The following is a 24,158-nucleotide window of genomic DNA, read 5'->3' as shown; positions in this document are numbered from 1 at the left end:
GAAGATGTGAGAAGAAGAGAGAGTGAAAGCAATGGTTGTGAGAACATAGATTTAACTCCATAACTTTTAGAAGCAATGGTTGTAAGAACACAAATTTTGAATTTGTTAGTATTTTCAAAAGCACAATATTTCCAACTAAAATCAATAAAAATAGGACGAAGGGAGTAATAACAATTGACACTCTAATTTTAAGCAATTGTAATTGAAAAACACGAGCAGCAAAGAAGAAGCTTTTAGAAGACCTCTTTCTGGAGAGGATATGTAACGCTAAATAGATATGGAAAGGTCATAATGCTTAAGAATTTAAAATACCATTTCAGTTTTCAAAATATGTATAACATGGGCTAGGTGGGGTAAAACTTAAAAATATGGGTCATTTTTTGTTATGGTGTGAAGTCATGTGTATTTTCTTGTAATTCTTTCATAATATAATATAGAAGAGAGAGAAGAATATAAAAAAGTTTGGGGGGGAAAATGGGGGAATGGTTGGAGATGGCCTAAGTCGTTAACATTTAAATTACATGTGTCAGCAAAGATGTTTGGTTTTCGGACCTGAATTATATAAAGGAAATATAGAACATGTAAGGAAAAAAAAATAGCCGGATTTATAACTGGTAATTGAAAAATAGCACATTTAGCCACTTTTTCATGCAAAGATAAAATCTGAACAAAAACACCCTTAAAAATCCGAAAATATTCTAGCATAATATGTTGGAGTTCGAATTTTTTACATATGAGCTTCCAGCATAATATATTGGAGTAATTTTTTACATACGAGCTTCCAGCATAATGTGCTGGAGTTCCAACATAATTCGCGAGAAGTTTATATGTAGGAGAAGTAGCGAAGCCAGAAATTTCCCCAAGGGTATTCAAACTTGAATGAAGTAAAAATAAAATCAATACATGTTATATACCTCTAAACCTTAATATTTTTACCTATATACAGTGTAATTTCTCAACGAAGGATGGTCAATTGACCATGCTTACATGAATGTATCTTCATCCCTGTGCAAGAGCTCCATAATTCAGCATATTATGCTATAACTTTCCTTGTGCTGGAGTTTCAACATAATATCCTGGAAGTTTATACGCAGGAGCTCCATAATCCCACATATTATGCTGGAACTTTCCGTGTTTCGACAAAATAATGGCTATTTTTCATTGACTTTACGAATGCTAGCTATTTTTCAATTGCCAGTCCGGAAACTGGCTAGCCCGTGCTATTTTCACGAACATATAACTTCTTAGCAATATAGAAAATTCAGAGAATGGCAACTCAGGCGCTTATATATAAAATAAAAAGAAAATTAGTGTAACAATCAAACCCCGAAATAGTAAAAATAATTCTGGAAATTTGGAATGAGTAGAGTTACTTCTAGCTACTATCATAAAGATCACTACATATATTTTGAAGTCATCAACTGATTTCTTTGAAACACAAGATCTTATAAATGCCACAATGACAATTTGATGTTCAATTGAGACGCCTTTAACGTAAATACAGTGATTCAAGTGACTCTAAAAGAAAAAAGCAAAAACAAAGACAAGAAAGACTGTAAAACGAACACGAAATGTGAAAAATGTTTTAGAAAGTCCTCGAGTATTTTCTGATCTCATACATTATGGATGAAATTGAAACAAGATCCTTGTTCAAGGTAGACCCACCATTTATCCTCTTTATACAATCAGAAAGCCTCGTATAATAAAGAAGAAGTTGAGTTAATGCAGCTCTTAGAATGTCCATACCGCACAGGAAATTGCTGAAAGAAGTAATGACATCATTGTGCATAAGTTCAATAGCAGCTTTCCATCTGCTTGCAAAGTCCTTTACAATCGGCTCGACTTCAGCAATAGTTATAGATCTTTCAGTGCTACTACTTGAATCCTCAGCTGCAATTAGATGATTAATTAGGGAATATGAGCAGGTTTGAGATAAAATAATATGCATAGCATTTTCTCCAACACTTACATCCTCTCGTCTTTACAAACTTGATAAGATCGCTAAAATGCTCCAACAGCAGTTCTTCCTGCAATTAAATTGTCAGAGAAACATAACTATAATATTTCAACATTCTTGAAATGCAAGAATTGAAGTGTATGCTCACCACGAATATGGCTGTGTTATTCTTTAAAAGCTCTTCAAAGTGCTGCTGGATTTTCCCACCATCTGGACCAGCTTCCTGAAAGCAAATGAAATTACTATGATTTAGACTACCAAATTACATAACATTTGCTCATAATGACATCAAATGTTCGGATAGGAATTATAAAATATTATTACACTTCACGTTTGATGGTTCGCTAAACTTCAAGAGAAAAGGAACTAATGCCATGGGCATGCCATTATCTGGGATGAGCACTGCCCATTGACATTCATGACATTGACTTGCACTTTTCATGATTCATTTCTTGTTTATCAATGAAAAAAGAAATTAACTTCTTACCTTCAGAACCGATATTGTCATGTCATAATTGTTTATAAGGAACACTGTTTGCAGCTTTTGTTTAGCAAACATTTGGGCTAGCTTGACAAGCAAGTCATCAACAGCCATTCTGAGTCTCTCCAGATTAAGTTCAAGCTACAATAATTAGAAGCAAATATTAAAGCCAAATTAGTGCAAGTTAACCATAAATAATGAAAGTGAACCTTCATGTTCCCCAACCTGCCCATCTCCATATTCTACATTAAGGTGAATAAGGGAAGCAGTAAACTCAGCATAGCGCCTTATGACATAATGTGGGTGAACATCATCTTCCCAGAGAGTCCTGATATTGGCATTTCGCAAGCTGTTGAGGTGCAAGTCAAAGACCATCTTGAAACGTGGCCATAAAGCAATATTGACCTGACCAAATGTATTAAGAAACAAGTTAAAGCAGTCCATTGTAAAGGAAAGACAACTACAAGAAAAAATTAATTTTTTGTTCCAATGTCATCATGCTATATTTTCTAAGACCTTATGGAGTTGCTGTACAGTTATATTCACCTTTTCTAAGATCTGACATACACAAAAGTTATGATCTGGCAGGATACATACATAATACATTAGCTATATATACACAAAAAACTATGGTTTCATATCTGGCAAATTAGCATCAGAATTCCTTATTCCTCATTTTGAATGGTCCATCTGACCACATTCTATGAGCAAGCTGTTTAATTCTCTCTTTACTGATGAAGGTAACCCCGCCAACATAATGAATCCAAGTGCAGAAGGCAACTTTTCAAATTTCTAATGACCCTTCAATATCTTGAACTTTGACACTTTAGTAAGTTCATTCAGATAAATGTCCAGTTACCATGAATTAAACATAGATAAATCACTGGGAATTGGGCTTCACAGATTAATCAATAAAGCAAGTTCCAATTTCACTGCTGGGACACTGAAATATCTCATTATGTCAAGCTGAGGTCAAATTATGACTGAGAATACAGTTTGAGTTATGAATAGAAAAGCATTAACCAGATAATTGATTTCACTGCACTTTAAGTCATTTAAGTTAGCCGCAGTCAACCTGATAATAAATACTTTATGCCGAGATGAAATTTTATATCCCAAACTAATAAGACTCTATACTTTCAGCAACAGAAATCATGCAAGTCCCAGATATGCTTGAGCAGCAGTTCTTTTTCACATCACAGTCGCCACAAATGCGAAATAACATTTTAAGGACACACATCACCACAACAGAAGGCAACAGGCGAAAAATAAGTATCTGCTGATATTAACAGCTGCCAACTTCTTTTATTCAACTCGACATAAGTAGCCTCACATGCTAGTGCAAAACGAATAAACAGGGATATTCAGCATTGATGTTCATGACTTCAGGTGGTAAAGTTAATAGAGGGATACATACCTTGTCTAAGTATGAATCCAGGCATGGAATTCGACGCCTGGACATTACAAGCTGAGAAAGAAAAAGCAGCACTTCAATAAAACAACATTCCAACAAGATCAAAAAAGCCATACATCTAATTTCAAGTTCACAAAAACACAAGTTGGCATGCTACAGGACCATTACACACATGCATTAAGCACATAATTCCTCACTGAATTTTTAAATAAAAAAAATCAAAATTAACATTTTTTTCTAATGTTCAGATAATTAGAAGGAAAAACGTTAAAAGAATATCTGATATTTCATTTGCTTATTATGTTTGAGATATCCCCAAGTCGCAAAGCACTTTTACCACGTGCTCTTCTATATCTTTTTATTTTTATTTTTCTTTTTGAGTTAAAAGTGTAAAAGATCATTGAAATTCAAACAGATCCTACAATCAAATTTCTTTCAGGAATAGGTATTGCAGATGTATAAGCATGACTAACTAGTTTGAAGAAGATTATAAGTGCAATGAAGTTAAAGCTCAAGTGGATTCTAAGATGGTTCTACACTCGAAATAGTTTGACGTATCTAATGTAGTATTAGTTTGATCATTTTTATGTTTCACTATGGTATTTTGGATTTGAAATGTCTTTTTCTGTGTATGGTTTAGGGTCATCTTGTTTCTCCCAAATTTGCAGCATGGAACAATTTGGAAGCCAAAATAATGAAAAAACTAGAGCAAGAGTCAACTTGCAAAAGATGTGAATCAAGTAGAAAATCAAGCCACATCTTTCTGGGATGTTTCAAGTTGGAGATGGAGTAAAGTCAAGTTCTGGCATGACACCCGGTTTGCATGCCACCTGGTTTGTACACTCCCCTATGGAAGATTCATTCCCGGAGTTATACAGTTTTGTTACCAACACTGAGGCTGTTATTGCAGATTACAAAATATCACAGAGTTGGGACAACATTTTTTAGAAGGAATTGGAAAGATTAGGAGATGGTAATAATGTTTACTATGCTACAACAACTCAATGGCCTTGCACTGCCACAGGCTGATCCAGATTGTATCAGATGGAAAGGTCCTCAAAAATAGGAACTTCTCTGTCAATTCTTTTTACAATATAATGGCTAGACCCATCAACACTACCCAACACCATGCGAACATAGCTGAAAAAGCAAAGCACCATAAAAGGTCAAATGATTCACTTGGTTGGTAGCAACATGTGCTTGTCTGACACAGAGTAATCTACAAAAAAGAGGCTTTCAGATTTGCAGCAGATGCAGTCTCTGAGAGGAGCAGCTTGAAGACATAGACCACTTGTTCTACACTGTACATTCACATATCATATCTCAAATTTCATGCTAAACACATTGGGGATTAAATGGTCTATGCCCAGAATCAGTGAGTTTATCAAATGCTGGAAAAGAAGGGGTTTGAGCAGGTCATATGCTACCATTTGGAATTCTATCTATCTGGTGGGCTACATGGAGTTACTGCACTTTTGTTACTACACACCAGCATTCTCTTTTTGCTGGATATACTTATAAAATCCTTAATACTTGTCCCCAAAAAAAAAATCAATGAGTAATCCTTTCTTTTAAAACTTGGCTGCAAACTTTGTCTAGAGGTCCTTGACTTATCAGAAGGATCTAATTTACCCTCCAATGTTTTCTGCATGTTTTCGCAAAAAAGGCATATATATGTTGTATTTAAGACGGATTCAAATCAACAAAATGTTGCAAAATCTTTCATATTTCTTCTTTCCTTCTCCCCCATCCCCTTCTTCTCTAGCTTCTACTCTTCTTCCCTTTTAGTTCTCCTTCTCTATCTTCATAAGTTCAAAAATCCTGTATTCTCACAATATCTGGATTGATCTACATTCAGAAATTTTCCCAAACAAACCCACAATCAATTTCCAAGCCAATTGCAGGTTCCATAGTTTCCAGTGTCAAATCTAAATTTGTTCCAAAATCTTTTTGAAAATTTAGGTGCATGATGCTAAAGTGTGAAAGATGGATCATCAAAAGGTCCAATGTATAGCCCATCGGGTGCTTCAGGAATTAGATATCACTGCTTCCACCTTCTCCTTAAACATTGAAAATTTTCTAGAAAGAAGAATTTACATGCTTAGATTGATTCCTCTATAAAAAAATGAATTACAAATACGTATGATTTAAACTATAACCAAACGCATTTAGAAACATAGAGGAAAGAAGTTAAAAGGCAAGGGCCTGTTTATTTTGGATAAGTATGATTTCCACTATAACCAAATGCATTTGAAAATGCGAAGGAAAGGAGTAAAAGAGTAAGGGCCTGTTTATTTTTGATAATTTCAATGCATGTAATGAGTATTTCTGATTAAATCAATTTCGTCGGCAACAGTCATTGTTTGGTTATCATATGAGAAAACCAATTTACAAACTTACACGGACATATTTCAAACGCGAAAGTAATCAATTTTATGAGAATGAATTATTGAATAATTCATTAATTTGTCTGTAGTAAGAATTAGTTTACAATGAACAGCGCAGAGGTATTGAGATTCCAATGCCAAGTATTTAAGAAGATAAACAGACACCTCGTTATTTAAGCCTGTGAACATTGTGCTTCGGATTTGCTACACACAATGATGGAACTGATATTTGTCATCTGTCTTCCAAAGGACTACCAAAGACAATGATCAAGAGAGTCACAGAACATTGCCAGACACATTCAGAGCATTTAAATACCTCTGATGCATTATGGGATTTTAATGCTTGCTGGATTTTCTGAGTACTGAAACAAGCTAATACCAGAATGTACAAGCTTATGATATACCTGGTGCTGGTGTATGATGCGAATCATGAGCAACAGGCCAATTGCATCAAAACTGTTGGGAAGGATTGTACCGAAATGCTCATCAATTACTGAAAATGGGCCTGATAACACACAAATGTTTATCATAAATCTCATTGAAAATCAGGAATTTGGATATTCCTATCAAAATCAGTAATTGCAGGTTTCAGCAAGGCACTGAAGGTGTTTGAAAATTATCATAATACAGACTGGGAGAGGTAGATCTCAACTTAATTAAACAGATTAAAGGCAACACTAGAAACGGTTGAAAATTCCAAAGAACTGCATGTACAAGTTCTGTTAAACACGTTGATCTGGGTCAACAAGATATTTTTTTGATAAGGAGGTAAACAAGATATTTTTGAAATCTGATATTTATTTGCCGACAAGTACTTAAGAAGCATAACCATGATATTTATCTTTAGCAATGGTACATGACAAGGAAATGTTTACTCTAAGTCACTACTTTACATACCAGCAAAAATATCATAAAACATCGCCTCTTCTCCAAAGAAATCATCACAGAAAAGGTACCTAATCAAATAAAAGGAAAGATGGTTGTCAATACATAATTAACCAGGAAAGCTACCACTATATCTTATCAGTAGGAAAGCTTTACTGTTTCACAGTGAGTTACAATTTAGAAGCACAGGAATCCAAATAGAGAAAATCGTAGAGTACTCAGAAGAAGCAGTATCCATAAGCAGCTTGTGCAGACTCCTGAAAAGGACCTCATACGGATATTTTTTTGAGCTGGCTTCGGCAATATGTGGAATTAGTGGAGGCTCATCAATCTCCTGGATACAGTGGAAAATATGCCATAAATACATCATCTAATCATCATGTACATTCCTATAACAATTTTCTTATTTTCCTATTGATGGGGTGGACCAGGCCAGATCAAGAGTTAATAGAAAACCGACTGTGCACATAGTTACTTCTTGTAATATAACTCCACCAGTTCTACTCAGTCATTTTAGAGCTAGCGGAGCTTAACTAGTGGCTATTGCACAACGCCGAAAGGGTCTTGACATAATGAGAGTATTGTCAAAACCTCTAGCAAATGGCTTGAAATTAATTCTAAAAGAACCTATTTCACCAAGTAGGTCTGATTTCTCCTCCTTTTTTTAGAATGGCTCCCGAGGATCTATTTATCCAAATCTGGTAGCTCAGGGTGTTGTACCTTATAATTATTGTGTGGTATTGAAGGCTACTTTATTTGTTTCCACATAACACCAGGTGTTTTTGGAATTATATAGCAAGTTTTTTCAGTGATATGGAGCATATGTTCGATTGCCTTCAAACTTGGACAAATAGATTCGAGGATCAGTGTTGCATATGTTGAATGATCTACCCCATACAGGTGTAACCCAGGCTAAACTTTGTATGGAGATCTACCAAAGAGTGAATCTAGATGGAACTCATATGGTTTTAAGAGCTTTTCCTTGGTCTTCATAGGAGATTTCAAATAGAACTTCCTCCTAACAAGAAAAACTAATACAAAAAAAATGACATTCTAAAAAATAAAAAAGCCCAAGAACTGCAGCATACAATATATGATTTAAAGCACAGTAATTAGGTAGGTTCCTTCTTTTTTTTAAATAAGGGACCTACCTAATTGTCGTGCTGGAAATCATATATTGTAGGTTCTTTCACTTCATCATCTTGAATAATTATGATTTATAACAAAGAGACTTCACATTATCTCCATGGAGTGTCTGTCAAGACTATACCCATCTGAAGTTAGTACTGATGAAATAGTCACAAATTTTCATCCTACTATCAGGCAACGCGTCGTCCCAAAGCACCCAAGTCAATCAAAGTTATCTTCAAACTAAAATATAATTCTACCAGAGTGAAACTTACATAGACCTTCACAGTTGACCAACCTAAAGCACACTCAATAATGCACATAATTCATAAACCCTGCACTCGGAAGAATTCTACACAGTTTGGTCATAAGATCAAGGCTCAAAGAAAGAAGATGAAGACCTTGAGAATGTTGATCCTTTCTCCAAGAGCAAAAACTGCAGACCTGTTCTTCAACGGTTCTCTTCCTCTTGAAAAAAGACCTGTGCTTCTGGTCTCAACACCTATCAGATCATTAGATGTTGCTATATCCAGCTGCAGCTTTTCTAAAGCTTGAATGTAAGCGCGGAACTGCACACTTAGAACCTGTGACACAAAGTTTCGCTTTAGTACTCATGAAATGACACGATCTCTTGTTAGCCAAAAAGCATATTAAGTTGCTTATCACCTGTACATGTGATAACTATGATTCATAACAATTTAAAGAGCACAAGATGAAGGATCAGCTCCAATATTAACTATAATACAATCAATTAGGGCATCTAGACCTATGACAATAGCTTACGACTGATTAGACCAAAGTCATACCAAATTTTAGGAGACGGGATTCCAACATATTAAGTCATGTATGCAATGATAGCTAATGATTGGGGACTCCAAAATATCACATACTAAGTCATAGTTCAAGTGTTATCAATCTGCAAATTAGATCTTCTGAGTGTTGCATCAGCTGTTCAACTTGTCTGTGTCGAGTTTTCTCCATCCGGAAGAGAATGATGTAGTATATTATTAACATTTATGTATTAGCTAGAAATAAATAAAAAATATCTTTTTTTAGATGGATAAAAATAAGATTTTATCTGGTCTTACTAGTTAGAAATAACTATCAGGGGCGCACCTTTATATTCCTCAATCCACCTAAGAAGCATTCTCTTAAGAAAATGTGGATGTTACAATATTTTTATTACTCATAAAATCATGCAAACCGCTAAGTTGATGACCATGGGTTCATGACCCCTCAATACATATTGCATGTCTTTTATTTCTATTTCTGTTTTTCCCCGGCAACAAACTTCTCTTCACAATTCTCTGCTTCATTACTACTGTCAAAACCCTCTAGAGCTACACAACTACTGTCATCATGCTATTGCCGCCATTCAAACACCACATGAGCACAAAAAAAGTTTCAAGCTCAACACTAGTGAGCACAAAAGACTAATCCCTAAAAGTATTTCAACCACCCGTATATTGTTTGCTATACCTGCCTCCATACACCATGGAGAAAAATTTACAACTCATACAAACATGTAAATCTTTAAGGGTGTGCGCACTAAAGGAACCGCCAAGTTAAGTACTCATGTACTTTGAGGACATTAAATTCTCCCTTTTCAGGAGCTACCGCATCTATCTCAAAGAGTTAGACATCCAGCAACTTAATTCTTTCTTGACTCAATGACCATATAAGCTGGCCAAGTTATAAAAATTTACTCAGTACTATAAAACTTAACCTTGTTCATTGTGTCAATATATGCTGCTCGAACCTCAAAATACACCTCTTTGCCATGCTCCTTGAGAAAAGAAAGGATATACCTGCAAAAGTAAATGCAACAATAACCTTCAAGAGCATCTATGGATAAATCCAGGAAATTGAAAGATAAAAAGAAGATTGGAATGAAGCATTGAGGCGGACGATAATCATAAATTAGGTAAGGACCTGTTGACAAGAACTCGTCCTTTTTAATAGCATTTAAGTAGACCACAATAGCAATAACAGATATTGCCCTCAAAACCTCCAGGGATAGCACATAAAATTTGGTGTGTTGTTTGTAAATAACTTTTTAACATTTTCAAAAAGTTGTCAAGAACCTGTTTGGTTTTTAATTTGTTTGCGGCAGTGTTATCAAAGGCGAAAAGCGCTAAAAAGCTCTAAGACATGTTGGGGCTTTAAGTGCAAAACACAAATAAAGTCTGGGCTTTAATGAAAAAAGGCGCAACTGGAGAAAAAGTAAAAAGTTGTATACGTAGTCCAAGACCAATAATTATAAGCATGAATAACACATATATGGACAAAAAATTGAAAGAAAATTACGATAAAGTGAAATATCAATTGCTTAGTGTCGGCTTTTCATGATTACACTCATTGGCAAGGAAAAGTATGCCTTAGAGCCTTGATGAGACACTAATGGACAAATATCAAGTGAAAAGTATGCCTTGATGAGACATTGATGCCTTAGGCAAGGAAAAGTATGCCTTATAAGCATGAATAACACATATATGGACAAAAAATTGAAAGAAAATTACGATAAAGTGAAATATCAATTGCTTAGTGTCGGCTTTTCATGATTATACTCATTGGCAAGGAAAAGTATGCCTTAGAGCCCTGATGAGACACTGAAGCGCCCGCAAATCGAGGCGAAGCGCTCAACATGTTCTGAGCCCCGCTTCAGGGCTTAAGCGCGCCTTTGATAACACTGGTTTACAGAACATCCTTTCACAAAGTTCACAAAGAAAGAATTTCCTGTGAAGAAAAAAAGGGAAGAGCTTTTCAATTAAAGAACTCTTTCTACTAACAAACCACTCACAAATTTTCGTAACTACTCTGAAAAAACTGCAACTATCCAACCATGCTTTCTTTCTGAGCAAACTTTTTCTACAATTTTTTTTTCAAAAAGAAGGCTAAGAAATTCTCGTACATAAAATGGGATAATGTGTCATTTATACCAAAACAAATACAGGGAAAGAAAGAATGTGAAATAAGTTCCTTAAGTGCCACAACTTCGTTATCATAGTTCTGGAAAAGTAAAATTTTGTTAGGAAAGTTTCTAGCATCCTGACAGCTGACAGGAAAATAACAGCTAAAAGACAGTACTGCAGTTAGGGACACTAATAACCGAACACAAAATGCTGTTATCTATGAATTGTTAAACGGGACAATTTATATCTACTGTACTTCTTGGATGCCGCCAATCAGGTAAACTGTATAGAAGAAATGCATTGTGAACAAAATGATTAGCTAGTTTTCAGAAGTCAGGAATAGAGGAATTAGTGATACAATATATGATAGAAACCAGAAGAAAACACAACTCACTTATATTTTAGAAGGATACTCTGCTGAAGGATCTGGATATTAGTTTTGGGTTTCCTTAAAGCGTATAGCTTCTGAACCATGAAATCAAACACCTAGAAGAGGAATAGGGAAGTGGATTAGGTGGGACATGACTAAAATGCAACTGAAGTCTAAAGTTGTGAACAATTCAATCAGATAAGTAATGAAATTACGACAATTAGTCTTACATATCTTAGACAGGGTAACTACTATTGACCCAATTATGAGTCAAAAAGCACAACCCCAAAGAACAACGTATGTGTTAAATAAACATAATAATTAGACATCATGTATCACCTTACAAGGGGACAACTTAGTTGCAAGGGTGGGGGAGCATAAAAAAGAAACATACGTGAAATCTGATGCACCAATGTCCAAGAAGATACAATTGTTTCCTTTTCTCAGCTAAGAAATGTGGGGAGAAGTGCTTGAGAGACTGAGCCACACAAGAGGTTCAGATAGAGCGAAGGCAGCGATGAAAATTGAAATGGCAACTAAGGCCGATAGAAATTCAGAATATGATGGTAAAATGTTTTAAATACTGATATAAATAAGAAGTTTGTAGAATTAAACTGGGGGGCCACTCATCGAACAGTATAAGAAGAATCCTCGAAAAAGATTTCAACAAGAAAACTGAATGCGCAGCCTATTACTCGATAGCAATCTCCAGAAAAGAATACGTGTTCCCAGAGCAGATTGAATGAGAGATCAGATGCAAATTAGAAAGAACTCAGGAAAGCTGAGAAATTTTAGGGCGATTTCAACAGGTCTTGCAAGAGATAGAAGGTTAATAATGGTCCTGACAGAGAACTAGGAGAGGAAAAAGGGTCATAGGATGTGGTGATGCAAAGACACAAAGCGCCAAAGCTTGATAATAGTAGGATGTGCAGCAAATAGATGTGAATTGGGTATTAATGGTTGATGGGATGAATTGAGTAGTTATCAATGCTTCCATAGGGTTCTTTTTTTTGGAGAAGGGAAGGAATATAAATGCTTCCATAGAGTATTTATGAACTATTGTAGGTATAAAACCGAGTGAGTGAGTGACTCCATTCTAGACAAAAATTATGAAATGGTGAATTAAGGCAAAGTTCAATTTTGATATATTGAACTTGTTGATCATGCATTAATGCGTTGAGCCTATTATTTGTATATTATGATCGTTGAATATGGACGAAACTTGAGAAGTCAAATTTTAGCTGATGAGTTGGTGATGGCTATGTGATGGTGGCTAGTGGTGATGGTTGTGCAATGGTGATGGTTGATGCAGGTGCCGGTGGTGGTGTCGGTGGTGGCTGGTGGTAATGGTTGTGCAGTAGTAAGTGAAGGTGGTGGCTGGCGGTGGAGGTTGACGCTAGTGGTTGCTGATGCTAGTAATCCAACTATAGTGGACAGAGCGGTGATAAAGGATCACTTTTTTCAAGAATCTTTAAGTGAACAATATTTTAATGATTTTCAGACTTTGTACAATATCTGAATGAACCAGACATATTCGGGACAAGTGGTTGTAAAAATAAGGAGAAAAAAAAATGCACTTAATTGACTGAGACTTAAACGATCGAATTCAAATCCTGTTAAGTGGAAACAAATGGAGCCTAAGTAGGCTTACGTTGATGCAAACTAAGGCCCAACTTTTTTGCATTTAATGCAGGTCTTAATATGAATGATTCAGCCTCAGACCATCAAGTGCTTTTGTTTTTGTTTTTTTTGAGATTTAACCACTTAATAGGTCTAAATAGATCTAAGTCATTCCGATCTCAATTAGAGTCTTAATATTATTAGGATACTATTGAATTAAAGATTTTTCCGAAAATCAACTTTCACCACCATTCTGTCCACAATCACCACCGGCCATCATTGCACAACAACCACTATTACCACTACCAACCACCACCACTACCACTACCAACCACCATAACCAACCACTTCCATCACTGTCAACCACCATTACCAAGGCACCACCATCAACCACCACTATCGTCAGTCACTACCATAACAACGACCTTCATCATCACAATTATCACTATTGCCAGCCACAGCCACTACCATCGCTACTGGTGCCACCAACCACTACCAGTAACGACTGTTAAAGCCGCCGCCACCACCACTATCGCACCATTGCCCACCACCACTATCGCCACCATTGCCCACCACCAGCACCACTATCATCAATCACCACCGCAACCACTACCACCAACAACCTCCAGCATTACAGCTTCCACCATCGCATAACCACCACCACCGTTACCAACCAGCACTACTTCTGCACGACCACCGACACATGCCACCACGGCCAAATACCTCCATCAACCACCACTTTACAGCCTAATATTTTGTGGAATATAATATAACCTCCACTATTAAAGCTACCACCACTACTATCGTCACTGTTGCCCACCACCAGCACCACTATCATCAACCACCACTACAGCCACTACCACCAACAACCTCCAGCATCACAACTTCCACCATCACATAGCCACCACCACCATTACCAACCAGCACTACTTCTGCACGACCACCGACACGAGCCACCACTGCCAAATACCTCCATCAACCACCACAATTGTTTATAAAAGATAAATTATAAACATTCAAATATTGAGAAAACAAACCATTTGTAGCTCGATAGTATTAGCGCTAGTACGGTACCTTTTTTTCCTTAGTTTGCTATTTTCGCATGTCTCGTTTCGTTGTTACTTGCCATTGGTAATTCCGTAGTTTGCTAGCAGTACTTCGTTCATATTCTCATCTGCTGCCTTGGAATTAGTTTTCTAAATATGTTATCTTGCTACTACTTGTTATCAGGTTCATGTTATTTGTTGCTATCTCCGATTTAGTTTTCTAAGTATTATTTTGCTATTACTTGCTACTAGGGCTTCTCTCACCTTCTTTACCCGAGGGTCTATCGGAAACAGTCTCTCTGCCTTTCCAGGGTAGGGGTAAGGCTGCGTACATCCTCTCCTCCCCAGACCCCACTTGTGGGACCACACTGGGTTGTTGTTGTTGTTGTTGTTGTAAATTCAAATATATACATCTTAATCTTAAAAATTTCCCCTCAGCCACTTTTCCAATCTTTTAATGGAAAAGTACAGACGGAACAAGAGTTGGAGGAGGCTAAATAGAAACTTATTTTTGCAAATCCACCTTGCTTTGTGTCCATTTATTGGTTATGGATATGTTAAATCAATGAGGCTATGGAGTCTAGCTTTGCATCCTGATATAGAAATAGACAAAATCGAAATGATTGTTCGTAGTGGTGGTGGTTTGTCCCTTGCCTTTCTTTTTTCTTTTTGGGGTTTGGGGTGGCGGATGTAAATGAGAAGGAATATCAATCAAGACTGCTCTCTGTTTGTTTCCAACTAGATTCTGAGCAAATGAGATTTTTGAAGTTCAACATGAAAGCTTATACTATGACACAAGGGAAAAGAGACCCATGTGGGAGCTAGTCAACTATTTTTCTCCAGTGGTGTTTGTTTCAGTGCTCTCTCTGTCTTTTAACACTTCACTCTTTTGACATTAACGGGTAATTTTTGAATGTAACTTCCATGATTAAGGTTGATTTCAATTTCAGTTGAGAACATGAAACAAAAGATAGAAGAGTGAAGACAAGGAGAAATTAAAACTACGGTAGTTTTTTGATACTTTTTTTTTTGAGAAGGTAACATTTGTTGTATATATATTAACTGCACCAAAGCTAGTACAGTCATCCATAATAACAGAAAATGGTACAGGAAGATATTAATCATTAATCTACTTACAAGGATCCTCAAACAACAACAAACCCAGTGTAATTCCACAAGCAGGGCCTGGGGAGGGTAGTGGATACGCAGCCTTATCCCTACCTTGTCCAGGTAGAGAGGCTATTTTCATAGACCCTCGGCTTCAACCAAGCATGCAAATCACAACAGTATAGAGAAGAAATGCAGTAGTGTAAAAGCAGGAAAGCAGTAATAATAGCAAGGAAGTAGAACAACCAAAACACAAGCAACAACAGGTAGTAATACATTTTTAAGAATACGAAAATACTAGAATAACGCTACTACTGTAAAGAAAGGAAAGGCGCAAAACTGCTTACTAGCCTTCTACCCTAATCCTCGCCTTCCACACCAGCCTATATCGAGGGTCATGTCCTCGATAAGCTGAAGATGAGTCATGTCCTGCCTAATCATTTCTCCCTAATATTTCTTCGGCCTACCTCTACCTTTCCGCAGACCCAACATCGTCAATATCTCACACCTCCTTACTGGTGCATCAGGTTATCTCCTCTTCAAAAGCCTGAACCATCTCAACCTCACTTCTCGCATCTTCTCCACGACGGAGGCTATACCTACCTTGTCCCGAATATCTCCATTCATGACCATGTCTCTCCTAGTATGCTCACACATCCATCTCAACATCCTCATCTCCGCCACTTTCATCTTTTGGACATGAGAGTTCTTGATTGGCCAACACTCCGTCCCATACAACATAGTCGGTCTAACCACCACTTTGTAGAAGTATCCTCAAACATCAACAAAAAAAGTTGTCTTTGATACTTGATCTCTAATTATAGCCAGAAAATGATTTTTCATCAAGAAAACAGAGGCATTTGAACTGCCAGCAATTTTGCTTCGAAGACATGCAGTCAGTTCTGAATTAAGCTAATGTTCTCCAGGGATGGATGTCACTGTATCAGAATTTTCTTCCTTTTGAATTTTTTTCATTGACAAAGTCAGGATCATAAAATCATGAGTGTGTTTGAGCACTACACTGAATAAAACCAAAGACATCCATGTGTTGGTTATGCTATCTAAAAGGTTTGTGGATAACCCAAAACCTCCTATCAATGGTAAAAATCAAACTTAAACATGCTTAAAGTACTCAGCATCTGTATACCTTGGAGACCGCTTTCTGCCGAAGTTTTTCTAGCTCAGGCTGAACATCTTTCAGAGCTTTTGATGTTTTAACCATGGGGTCTGCATCTGCAAACTTCAGCTTTTTACTCAAAATTTCAAGAGTCCTCATGTATTCCTCATTAACCTATAAACATTCACCGTTGGATGGTTGGTAAGAAGCCATGAGTGAACAAGGCATTCAAATATGCAATATTAAAATTAAACACCTGGCAGAATGTTGTGCTACATGCTATGATAGAGAGAGGTCATACTTGGTAAATACTTTATAACGAAAAGTTCAAAAAAAAAAGGAGAAAGATAAAGAGATGATGCATTATGACTTCAGCTTTTTACTCAAAATTTCAAGAGTCCTCATGTATTCCTCATTAACCTATAAACATTCACTGTTGGATGGTTGGTAAGAAGCCATGAGTGAACTAGGCATTCAAATATGCAATATTAAAATTAAACACCTGGCAGAATGTTGTGCTACATGCTATGATAGAGAGAGGTCATACTTGGTAAATACTTTATAACGAAAAGTTCAAAAAAAAAAAAAGGAGAAAGATAAAGAGATGATGCATTATGACTGCCCTGATTCAGAAAAGCTGGTGATTAACTAGAAGAAACTTCTCAAACAAACCCTAACCTCAACTGTAGCAATGCAATACCAGCAAGCCAAGACCGAAAAAGAAAGGAGTGAAAAAAGAGGAAAAGAAGGGAGAAGAGAGGAAGGCAGTTCAGCGTTAACACTCAACTATCCAAAAGAAGAGTTTTTTTATGGTATGATGCATGATAACTTCACAAGAGACAAGGGAAAAATGATGAAACAAGAGAAAAACGAGAAAGTCACTCCAGCCACCAGCGTTAACACTACCAAGAAGAGCTTTCTGTGTGAGTTGATAAATCCATAAGCAAGGCCACATAAAAATCAGAAACAGTTAAAAATACTAAGCACTTTGAAGAAAAGACTAAACCCAGCTGCTACACAGTCACTTGCCCAACATGTCACATCATTGTCCTCAAAATCATATGCAAGACTATCCCAACACATTCACCCCTTTCTATACTTAAATTTCGAATTTTCCTTTTCCCCCATTGTTATTCTTCTTTGACTCAGACCCACTATAGGATACAATGCAAGAATAAATATGAGGAACAAACAAACAAGGAGCCAAAAGTACCTCCCCGTCAACAATTATGTCTATCATCCTTGGAGGAACAATAATATCTTCGACAAACTTTGCCAGCTTTGACTCTGCCACCTGCAGAATAACAAACCATTTAGCAAGCACACTAAAACTATCAGAAAGTATCTCAAGAAACACCAAGACTCAAATATGGTTGTTATATCAAGTATGCTTGACCCCATAGCATGACTGAGTTCTCTTACATTAGTGTTTGAAGCACTAGCATCCACGTAATAAGTTTTAGAAGAGGAAGAAGTGAAGTGTCTAAGAGTTAAATTGAACAACTCCCACGAAATTATTGTCAAAACAACTGTGGAAAGCTAAATTTTGAGAGGGTCTTCAGCATTTCATGCATAAAATCGACATCAGATAAAATAGGTGACGGTACTCAACAACTATGAACGGGCACATGCTATGCATTCAATCATATAAAAATAACTCCGCAGACAATGACGACAACAAAAAGAATATATGCTTTCATCTATTAATTGTCTTTAAACAAGGCACCTCCAGGTGGACCTGATCATAGTTAAAATTACTAAAGAGATGAGAATTTTTATACAAAGATGATCAACCAAGAGGTTGGTCTGTTTACTTGGGGTGTCGATGCCTTTTGAAATATATATATATAACTTAATTATGCAAAAAATATTCAGACAGAACTTGCTATTCAAAAGAGCAAGGACATTATCACCAAGGACTAACTTAGGATGATTTCTTTACTCCGGCATTATTACTATAGCACGTAAATAGCTTCTTATACACTGAAACACAATTTTTATCACTAAATCTTTCAGCAAAACGGGTAGGACTTTTCTGAATAATCCAGTTAACTCAGCAACCTGAATAAGCAGAAGCGAAGTGGAACTACCCATGCAACTTGCTGAACAGAAGCATAGTAATCAAAAGGAATAAAGAGAGAAGAACTGAGCAACAAAAGAGATGAACTTAGCTGATTGAGTTTCTCAAGACCTTACTTAGTTAATGAAGAAAAAAATATTTCTCATGGCTCGTTTTTCTTTTTAATAAAGATGATTAAGTTTTACTGATATGATGATTGATGGGAGAATTTGACATACATGATGTATACAATAAGGGTGTGATTGAAGGAAAATGTTTTCCTGCAAAAAATACTTTCTTGGAAAATAAGTGGTTTTCTCACTTATTTTATGGTGTTTGGTTAGTTATCAAAAAAATAATTTGGAAAATATATAGTCTAGGCAACCACTATGGGAGACGAAATGGTGAGGGAGGGGGAGGAGCGGGGTGATAGGGGTGGGACGGGGGCAGGGGAGGAGCGCCGAGAGACGAGTAGATGGTGCGCCGAGGACTGTGGGTTGGTTGAAGGGAAGATTTCCAGGGGAGGCGGGTTGGATGGTGGACGGGTGTGGATCGGGGTGGTCAGAGTGAGGTCGGGGTTTTTGGGCCCGGGGTGGCGAGGGTGTGAATTGGAGGGTGAGTGTGGGGGTTGATGTGGGATGGGAAAAGTTGAAAGAGAGTTTTGGAAACTATTTTCCCTCCTTTTAGTGGAGAAATCATTTTCCTCCAATTGGAGGGAAATCATTTTGATAAAAAAATATTTTTCAAAATCTAAGCCAACCAAACATGGGAAAACTAAATAACATTCTTTCATACCAAACACACCCTAAGTAGAGAATCCTATATAGAAATGTAATTCTCCATAAAGAGTATCCAATCATTTACACCTATTGGAATATTACATATGCTCCAAATGTGCATCAAAATAAAAATATTCCTCTGATTTATGCAAGGAGTTTTTACTTCCTCCAAATACTCTTCTAATCCTCTTTTTAAAAGTTTTCCATGTCAGAAACAAAAGTGCAACCATCCATATTACTCAGAAGGTTTTTTACAGACAGTAATCTGAAAGTGAGAAGAAATCTATAAGATAAACGAAATGGCCAATACCACACATTCAGAGCCACTAACAACTTCTTCAGACATGAAACACAATTAGCACACACTTTTATTCATTCAGACTGATGATTTCTTCACATTTGAACACTAAAATGCATTCAAATGACAGTCATCAGAATCAACATTGCTTCAGAATGAGAAGGTAGCAAATAATCTACAGTACAGATGCAACTTAGAATACACTAAACAAAGAAAGCCCAAGACAAGAATGTACACAGCAAAAGAAGGTCCATCCTTTAAAGATAATACCTTGCGATTCTTCAACCTCAGCCCCATATCCATAGACTTCTCTTGGAGAATTTTAATATCCGAACTTATAGAACCTATCTCATCCTGTCAGATAAAACAGAGAAATATCAATTTTGATGAAAGAAGATACAGGCAAGTGGATCATGAGGATGTTAAATGTTTTTTTCCTAAATTTCTTCCGGCTTCCTCTATGTATGATGAGAGAAAAGTGGAGACACAAGAATCCTCACAGTGATATTGCCCCCACCCCTCCACCAAAAAAGTCCAAGTCATCCCAGGATGTGAACATGAATGACACTTTAAACAATTTTAACTGACATGGTAACAAGGTGACCTACTTGTACCACTTATCAATCATATTGTCTTGGTAATTTTAAAGCCTGATTCACTGCTGATTTTTTAAAGCAGAAAAAAGTTGTCACCCACTTTGATATTGATAGAAATTCGAAAGTACCTGAAATCCACTGAGAAGGGTCTCCATTTGGGATAGGATCATGTCACAATCACGAATTTGATCATGAAGTGAGACTAGATTATCACTTTCCTTTATGTAATCCTGTTGATTTGATAAAACAGCACATATCATTATATGTCATATAAACAAGGGCTTTTTATCAGTATCATTATAACCAAGTTCTCACGGCACTCACCAAGAAAACTAGCACATAAGTACGAACTAAACGCGTATATCATATCTTCATTTTTTTGGACAAGTCCGTATATCATATCATCATTAAAACCAAGTTCATTAGGCTACATGAATTTGAGTTGTGACAACTAAATGCATTGCGTTGGTTTCTGGAAATAAATAGATTTCATTAGCTTTCCCGGATCATCAGTAGTTCGACACTGATCACAGACCAACATCAAACCAAAGAAACATTTGTAAATTCTGAGGCACATGGGAAATGAGTACGGACACGAGTCCTTTATGTGTCTTAGGTTGAGCTATACATTCAACCCAGGTACGTTTAGTAAATCTCATCTGTGAACATAACACCGTTCTTTTGGAGTATAGAAATGGGGAAAGAAATGGCTCTTATTTTAAACTTGAGAACGGATGGTTAGATGCTCTCAAAAAGCATTGGAAAGAAAAAGGAGGAAGAGAGTATCTCAGAAGAAGATATAAGGGAGAAGTCAATCATACCTGGTAATTGGAAGAGCTAGCAAAAGCTAAAGAGACTTATTGGGAACAAAAAGTCCAAATGCTTGTGGAGTCAAATGGTGACAAGAACACAAGGTTTTTTCCAGAAAATGATCAATGCAAATAAAAGGGTGAATATGATTAAAACAATGATGGTAGAATGGATCTTGCTAGATGATGCATACAATGAAAGTAGAATTCTGGTGTTTCATGAAAAATATGTGCAGAAGAGGATTATATTGACAGGAGACAAGAGACTCATTGGGGTGACTGCGGAAGATAATGAATGGTTGCAAAGACCTTTTCAATAGGATGAGATAGAGAAAATCAGAAAATGATAGAGGGAATGTGAAGGGAAAAGAGGCCCTGGACTGATGGTTGTCGAATATCATTTTCCCAAACATGCTGGCATTTGGTAAAATTTGAATGCAATAGAACTCTTCCATCAAAAAGGTATTTCTGAAAGGAGATTTAATGTCACGATTATAGCATTAATTCCAAATAAGAAAAGGGCATAGAGCTAAAGGAATACAGGCCTATAAGCTTAGTGCATGGAATACATAAGATCATAACCAAAGAAATGGCTGAAAGGCTGAAAAACATCATTGGATATGTAATATCAGACTCCCAAATGGCTTTTGTTTGCAGGTAGGCAGAAAACAAATGGAGTAGCTTGCAATCTTGGATATGAGAATTAAATAAAAGAAACCAGGGATCATTTGGAAACCAGGCCTATGGTCCATGATCATTTAAACTCGCATTTCTTGATTGCTCTGATCAGGAAGATGAATTTAGAGATAAATGGGTTATTTGGATTCAGCTCTGCATAGCAACACGTATTTTTCAGTCAAGATGACCTTTTTCAGCTTTCTCTTCATTCTAGTAATGGAAATGTTCAGTGGAATGCTTACTTCTGCAACGACCTTAAGATAAGTTAATGGTTTTAAAGTGAGAAGTAACAGAGATGCTGTATCTTTTTCACATATATTAAATGCTGACAATACCATGGTATTTTGTGACGCAGAGGAGAGCCAAACAAAGTATTTGAGACAGTTTCAGGCTTGCATGTAAGCCTAACTAAAAGCTGTGTGTATCCAGTCAATGAGGTAGCATATTTGTAGCAATTGGTCGATATTTTGTGGGGTTGCAGAATTGTTTCCTTCCCATCTACTTACTTGGATCTTCTTTAAGTCAAAACACAATTTATTTGCTGCATCGCAGCTAGTAACTGAGAAGCTTGAAAAAAGACTATCACTTGGAAACATCAGTATTTATCTTTAGCTGGTAGAATGACTTCAATTAACAGTGTTTTGGTAGACTTCCAATTTATAATATGTCTCTTTTTCCATTGCCAAGTAAGGTGGAGAATAAAGTTAGATAAGAAAAAAAAACTACCGGAAGGAAATAGTCGGAAGAACTTTCATTCAAATCAGATGGGGGTTACAACATGAGGGCGATTAGGTATAGGAAATTTTGACGTTGAAAATCAGAAGTTTATTATATAAAGATTGTGGAGACACAACCAGGAACTCAGAGCATTATGGAAGAAGCTGATCCGTGCTAAATGTGGAAAAATGACCATTTCAGCAGTCCGTACATTAGAAACCTATAGAACGGAATCAAAGCAAAACCCCGACTATGCTATATTAGAAACCTATCTATGTTAGAAATCTATAGCTGAGTTGAACGAAAGTACCTTACAATAGTAGAATAAAGAGATAAAGAAAGCGTAATGCATGATAATACTAATCATCTAAAGAGGAATAACTCAAAATTGCAAGTTATTAATACAGAAAGAAGGAACGGTGGTAATGTGTTTTAGTACAGCAAACCTGGATAGAATCCAGTTCAACTTGCCGCAAATTGTTTTCAACGCCCTTAGTGTATTCCCGCAATGTTGTACCTTTAGAGAGTATGTTTGCAACAACCTTCAACATACAGAGTAAGCAAAATTTAGACCCAATACTAGTGTCCCTAAACCTATCCCTCAAAAGGGGAATAAAAATTGTACTAAATTGCAGTACTAATATCAAACTTTAATCCAATAAAATTCTGGCTATTATTAAGAATGAAGTAACATAAGTGTATGACAAGTCTTACATCATCAGTTTTACATTCTTGTAACTCTTCCTCAAGTCCCTCAAGGGATATATCATCGCTGGAGAAGAAAACAAAAGATGTCAAAAATTGCCTTATATATAGAGGATCAAGAATTAAAAACTAACAAGCATTATAGCAAAATTAGCAAACCTGGCAGTTTCATCCTCAGCATTCAAATCGCCAACGAAGGATCCCAAATCCAAGAAAGATTTCGGCCCATTATTTGCATCGGCCTAAATTCCACAAATGTAAGGCGACACAAAGATATGAAAATGTGCACATAATAAAAGCGTGAAACTTTCTGGAGAATGAGAAGAGAAGTTACCGATGTGTGGGTAGTCACCTCTGCCATAGCAAGTTGGGCAATTTTAACAGCTGTTCAACTGATCGACAGAGTGAAGATATCTAAGATTGAGCTAGATCAAGCATTTTGTCTATGTTCAGAAAACGAATCACAAACAAGAAGTTCCTCTGATGCTATCCTGGTGACGATCTAGGGGATGGTCATTAGAGTTCAACCAGAGTGTTTCCGACTTCTTTATGTCCAGGGAAGGGTACAATCTGTAATGCGTCTAGTACAGTTTCAATTCAAATACAGGTAAATTGAATGACGGGTGATTTTGTCTCCAAACCAAGTTAATTGCCAACAATACTCTGCTAAAAAATTCATCAATCTATTGATAAAAATAAAATGATATCAATGGAATGATAAGATAATAGATATATTTTCTATTGTATTTATAAAGCTTTTCACTAACCTATGATATTACACTCCCTTAATTTGAACTATTTGTAACAAGTGTTAGTTTTGTAGTTTTAAATAATAAATAATATTATTTTTATAATATTTCGAATTGTCCTTTTGTTCCTTTAGTGATATATTTATTGGTTCGTATGTATTTTTGATAATTAACGAACAAATGCATTTGCAATTGTTTACTCGTAAAACGGTATAGTTGAATTTATTGACAAGCGAATTGATTTGATTTAAAATGGTAAATAAATAGATTAAAGTAAGACTTTGCGATGAAAACTGAAGAAAATGACAAGCCTGGCTCGGAAACAACGTCTCCAAGGATATAAA

The 24,158-nt window shown here is 36.3% G+C and overlaps 1 protein-coding gene across 1 annotated transcript; it reads right to left on the bottom strand.

Annotated features, from left to right (window-relative positions):
• On the bottom strand, positions 1,377 to 23,743 carry LOC109231177 (vacuolar protein sorting-associated protein 52 A-like). Its single transcript, XM_019396753.1, has 20 exons — positions 23,400 to 23,743; positions 23,225 to 23,307; positions 23,075 to 23,132; positions 22,807 to 22,902; positions 20,285 to 20,386; positions 19,831 to 19,914; positions 17,638 to 17,718; positions 16,455 to 16,598; positions 11,559 to 11,650; positions 9,979 to 10,060; positions 8,654 to 8,836; positions 7,343 to 7,458; positions 7,137 to 7,195; positions 6,644 to 6,744; positions 3,856 to 3,906; positions 2,664 to 2,843; positions 2,445 to 2,579; positions 2,106 to 2,180; positions 1,970 to 2,027; positions 1,377 to 1,890 (listed from the first exon to the last, which is right to left on the bottom strand). The coding sequence occupies exons 1-20, from the start codon at positions 23,424 to 23,426 to the stop codon at positions 1,586 to 1,588; spliced, it is 2,112 nt and encodes a 703-aa protein (XP_019252298.1). The 5' UTR covers positions 23,427 to 23,743; the 3' UTR covers positions 1,377 to 1,585.

This window comes from Nicotiana attenuata, chromosome 8 (genome assembly GCF_001879085.1).
Source record: "Nicotiana attenuata strain UT chromosome 8, NIATTr2, whole genome shotgun sequence".
Taxonomy (NCBI): domain Eukaryota; kingdom Viridiplantae; phylum Streptophyta; class Magnoliopsida; order Solanales; family Solanaceae; genus Nicotiana; species Nicotiana attenuata.
This window is presented reverse-complemented; position numbering and strand designations above follow the sequence as displayed.

Coding starts and splice junctions, on each gene's coding strand:
- LOC109231177 (XM_019396753.1), bottom strand. CDS start 23,426: ATGGCAGAGGTGACTACCCACACATCG. Junction 7,459..8,653: donor AAAGGATCAACATTCTCAAG/GTCTTCATCTTC, acceptor CACTGTATCCAG/GAGATTGATGAGCCTCCACT. Junction 3,907..6,643: donor GCATCATACACCAGCACCAG/GTATATCATAAG, acceptor TTTCTTTCTCAG/CTTGTAATGTCCAGGCGTCG.